At 37.5% G+C, this 4,471-nt stretch overlaps 1 protein-coding gene across 1 annotated transcript in view; it reads right to left on the bottom strand.

The window, feature by feature from the left end:
* LOC107571595 (target of Nesh-SH3-like) overlaps positions 1–4,471 on the bottom strand; it is a 23,496-nt gene that overhangs the window by 3,995 nt on the left and 15,030 nt on the right. Inside the window, exons 9-14 of the mRNA XM_016257923.1 lie at positions 2,767–2,835; positions 2,457–2,570; positions 2,251–2,340; positions 1,919–2,128; positions 795–900; positions 119–198 (exon numbers count right to left, since the gene is read on the bottom strand). Coding sequence (XP_016113409.1) covers positions 119–198; positions 795–900; positions 1,919–2,128; positions 2,251–2,340; positions 2,457–2,570; positions 2,767–2,835 — 669 coding nt within the window. The remainder of the gene's footprint in view (positions 1–118; positions 199–794; positions 901–1,918; positions 2,129–2,250; positions 2,341–2,456; positions 2,571–2,766; positions 2,836–4,471) is intronic.

The raw sequence follows: 4,471 nt of genomic DNA, 5'->3' as shown, positions 1-4,471 counted from the left end.
TTTTACAATAAAGAATTTTTCTTTATATATATATATATATATATATATATATATATATATATATATATACATTTCTAAGAAGTAATTCTAAAAGAAAAAAGAAAATAAAATGCATTACCAGACTCTGTGTTGAAGGTCACTGGTTTGCTGGGGGGCCCTTCACCGAGTTCATTCTTGGGCTTCACCTTGAATTCATAACTGTAAGGTAAGACAAAGACAGGTGATGGAGCATTACGTTTCTGATTTGATCCACATAAAACCATTAGATATATTCCATTTCACATCTAATGTTATATGCCTGACACAGCAGGCAGTCTGCTTAATTTAAAATGATTAAAAAAGGATTTCTGTATTGGAAACCTGGTGGGTTGTTGTCAAATTCCAAGCAAAACGAGGTTCTTATTTCCTGTCTTCTGAGCCCTGACACTTGATATATTTATTCTGCAGAGTCTGAAGACTCAAAGTCTGTGGCCCCCTTTTAATGGATCCTCCATGTGTGATGTAGAGACATTACCAAAGCCCACATGCCTCGAGATGCAGTCCATAGCAAGCACTGGTTTATATTGTGTCACCAGATCTTGAGCCTATATTCAGCCTCATTAAAAAGCTAGCAAGCGTGGCGGCTCCCCGACAGCCAGACCACAGAGCACACGTCCAACACCTTGTCCAGACCTCAGGATGCATGTAAGTCCTAACACCCCTGGTATTTGACACCCACATCAACTAAAATACATCTATCAAATTCAGCAGGGTGCCTTAAATAGAGAGGTTGGAGTTCTGCATTGAGACTGTACCTGCTCTCTGGTTTGAGGTTCTCCACAGCTGTATGAGTCTGGTTGGTGGTCAGAATGGAAACCTGTTCACCATCAGGACCTTTAGTAGTTGAGATAACCTCATATTCTGCGAAAAAAGACAAATGAAAAGGAAATGGATCAGGGATTGATCAAAGTTGAGGGTTAGTATTGACTGATCAAAGTTGACCAATCAAAGTTGAGGGTTAACATGGAGAGTGTTTAACTGACTCAGATTTCAGGGTTAGACTCATAAAAGTTGGGGGTAACTAAAAGTAGTGTTTGACTGATCAATGTTGACCAATCAAATTAGAGGGTTAGTGTTTGACTGATCAAAATTGAGAATTAGTGTTTTACTGACTCAATGTAGAAGATTAGTGTTTGATTATTCAAAGTAGAGGGTTAGTGTTTGTCCGGCTGAAATTGAGAGTTAGTGTTTGATTTAGAGTAGATGGTATGTGTTTGATCGATCAAAGTAAAGAGTTGGTGTTTGAATGATCAAAGTTGAGAGTTAGTGTTTGAGTGACTCAAAGTAGAGGGTTACTGTACTCGAAGTAGCATTTGTCCGATCAATGTTGAGAATGAGTGTTTTACTGTTTCAATGTAGAAGGTTAGTGTTTAATCGATGAAAGCAGAGGGTTAGTGTTTGTCCGGTTGAAGTTGAGAATTATTGTTTGACTCAAAGTAGATGGTTAGTGTTTGATCGATCAAAGTAAAGAGTTGGTGTTTGACTGATTGAAAGTTGAGAGTTAGTATTTGAGTGACTCAAAGTAGAGAGTGACTGTTTTATTGATCAAAATAGAGGGTTGGTTTTTGAGCAAATAAATCAAAGATTATTGTTTGACTGATCAAAGCTCACCAATCAAATTAGAGGGTAAGTGTTGGATGAATTAAAGTCAAGGGGTAGTATTTGACTGATCAAAGAATGTTAGGTTAGTGTTTGATTAAAGTCAAGGGTTAGTGTTTGAGTCATACCCTAAACCTCAGCTTTGATTCATCAAAGGCAAGGTTTAAATTCATTTTAACACCACAATATATTACACATTATATTCCTTAGATACAAATGGGTATAAACCAATAGACATTAGACCATGCTTTTTCTTTGACGATCCATCCCTTAATCCTACCTGTCGTCTCATTATCTGTTTTCTCCCAATCAAGAATAATGAAGGAGGGGCATCCTTCCACGGTTACAACAGTAAGGTTGGATGGGGGTGTTCTTGGAGGGTTGGTGACATTTTGCTCTCCAGCCTCCTCCTCAGGGAAGTAACTCAGAGAGGTGGTGATGGAGCACGGTTCGTCTGGCTTCTTATCTGTCTTGTAGACCACATGTGGAGCTGGACAACAACACATTTGTGTTTAAATTCAGATTCTTCTTTGCTTTGGCTCTGAAATTCACATTTGTATCATTGAGAGTATTTGGCATGCATGGCTACAGTAGTTAAGAAAGTCTCATTACCAATGTAGCGTTCTTTGCCCAGGGCATCAACTTTAGAAGCAGGAACAGAGCTGAATACTGAAGAGTTCTCCCATGTCTCAAATCGGGGTGCTAGGACACCAAACATTAACAGTGTCAACTATATTTATACACCATGTACTCAAAAGATATTTAACCTTCAGCAGAACATTGAAGATGATATTATAAAACATCCCATGAAGACAAACCTGTCACTGTAGGAGAAGATGTTGTCTTTGGTTTGGATGGTTTTGCTGTAACAGGTGGCAGCATGTGTTTCAAGATGGAAGCTTTGTCTTGACTCAGGCCTGTTGTCTTGTCTGCTTTTTACATAAACAAGTGAATGCACAATGTTTTAAACATAGCATCTTACCAAGCCGTTTAGTGTTAAATGGCAGAAAATAATGTCAAAGCACATTTTTGATTCACATTTGTGTGGTTTTAATTTGGCAGATTATGGGGTTCCATGAGTTAGACTAAAGTATTTTGTCTTTTAAGTTTAATTGACATTTTACCCACCTATTCCTCCAGGTTTGCTAACAAGATTAGGCTTTTTTGCTGGATTAGGAAGGCGTGCAGCTGGAGAACCTGTAATGATGAAAGCAAAAGTTATTAAGTAAAATCCTGCCAAATTCAGATATCGTACTCTCCCATTTCCTTAATCTGTTTCCACTATGAACTAACAAGCACATGGTAAGATGAAAATGGCACCAAAAGCTCTAGATCAGGTCAAAAGTAGCCCTTCCCTCTAATCACCACACATTCTCATAATATTCACACGTCTTTATCATGTTCTCTTAACTTATGATTTTATGAAAAACAGTGGAATACATCACTACCACCCTCAATTTGGTTGAATGACTTTCACATTTTAGTGAAACACCCAAAATGTGTCCCTTGAAAACACCTGTTTTCAAGGAACCATTTCTGTTATAGAGTCAAATATCTAACAATCATATAATATACCAAACTCCAACAGCAGAAAGTTGTTAACTCAAAATATATGAATTCAAAATATGGAACACAAGATGAAATGCCCTCATTCTGAAACACAATGTGGTCAAACATAAAATCTCTTAAAATGAAAATACGGCTTTCCAAATCTTTCTCCTATTCTATGGAAATTGGAGTATCTGATACTCTAAATAATACAATTGAGCATAATGCTTGTTTACTTTTAAAAACCTGCAATTTGGATGCTTTGCTAAATGAGAGTAGCAAATTGAGAGGTCAAACTCACTTGTGAAGTTAACAGCAAATTAAATCAAATTCCCTGTTTTCTTTCTGATTGCATGGCTGAAGTCTAAACATCGGCACTTCAACTGCCTTTCAAGCCTTCAGTTCGCAAGCCATAATGCAGTCCAGCCAAAAGCAAACAGGCTAGAGCATGTGGATTCTTCCCAGGAAAACTGATTCAATTTACATCCGTGGCACCAGTTGTGAAACCCTCAGTTCATCACAGGGCAATCAGAAGGAGCTCAGCTCCCTAAACCCTGTGTGGTATGAGTAAAAACTGCAAAGCTGGGTGGCGAAAAAAATATACTTTGCTTAAAATAAAACTAAGGACCAACAGATGTCATACTTTTGCAGAGGGAAAGTCATTTCCAGAGAGCTAGCTGAGATTTTTGGTGGTGATGCCCGATGTTTTGGGTGATCTAAAACTGTTGTGGTTAGATGATTTCAGGCAGTCACTGTCAAACAACTCTGCCGTAGGTCCTCTCTTCAATGAAAGCCACCAATCAGCCATGATCTCCTTAGAACTTTTGGTCAGTAGAAGAGAATTCATGTCAACAATTTGTGCTAATTTTGTTGTATTCCACTGTTTTTGCACAAGCTGTAAGTAATAAGATGCCAATCAACTGTGCCAGACCTTATTTTGTCTGTGATTGTTTTTTTTTAGCTTTTCTACTGATCATGGCAGCAGCAATTCATCAAATTATCAAATAATAGGGAATGGTTGTAAAACCAGACAAATATCCAGATTAAACACCCTATTATAAATTTAGAGAGCCACTTTACAAAGTACACCAGATTGCAAAAGTCTGCTGTGTTCTCCAAAATCAAGACTAATCAAAACTGATATGCAGATTGATGTGCAGATTGTGTTCAGCACATATTTTGTGGCTGTTTTTGTGCTGTTTATATGTATGTATATATATATATATATATATATATATATATGTGTGTGTGTGTGTGTGTGTTTTTGTTGTCTCTGTGTATAGAT

The sequence above is a fragment of the Sinocyclocheilus grahami genome, unplaced genomic scaffold, assembly GCF_001515645.1.
Source record: "Sinocyclocheilus grahami isolate Dianchi unplaced genomic scaffold, SAMN03320097.WGS_v1.1 scaffold1618.1, whole genome shotgun sequence".
NCBI lineage: Eukaryota > Metazoa > Chordata > Actinopteri > Cypriniformes > Cyprinidae > Sinocyclocheilus > Sinocyclocheilus grahami.
This window is presented reverse-complemented; position numbering and strand designations above follow the sequence as displayed.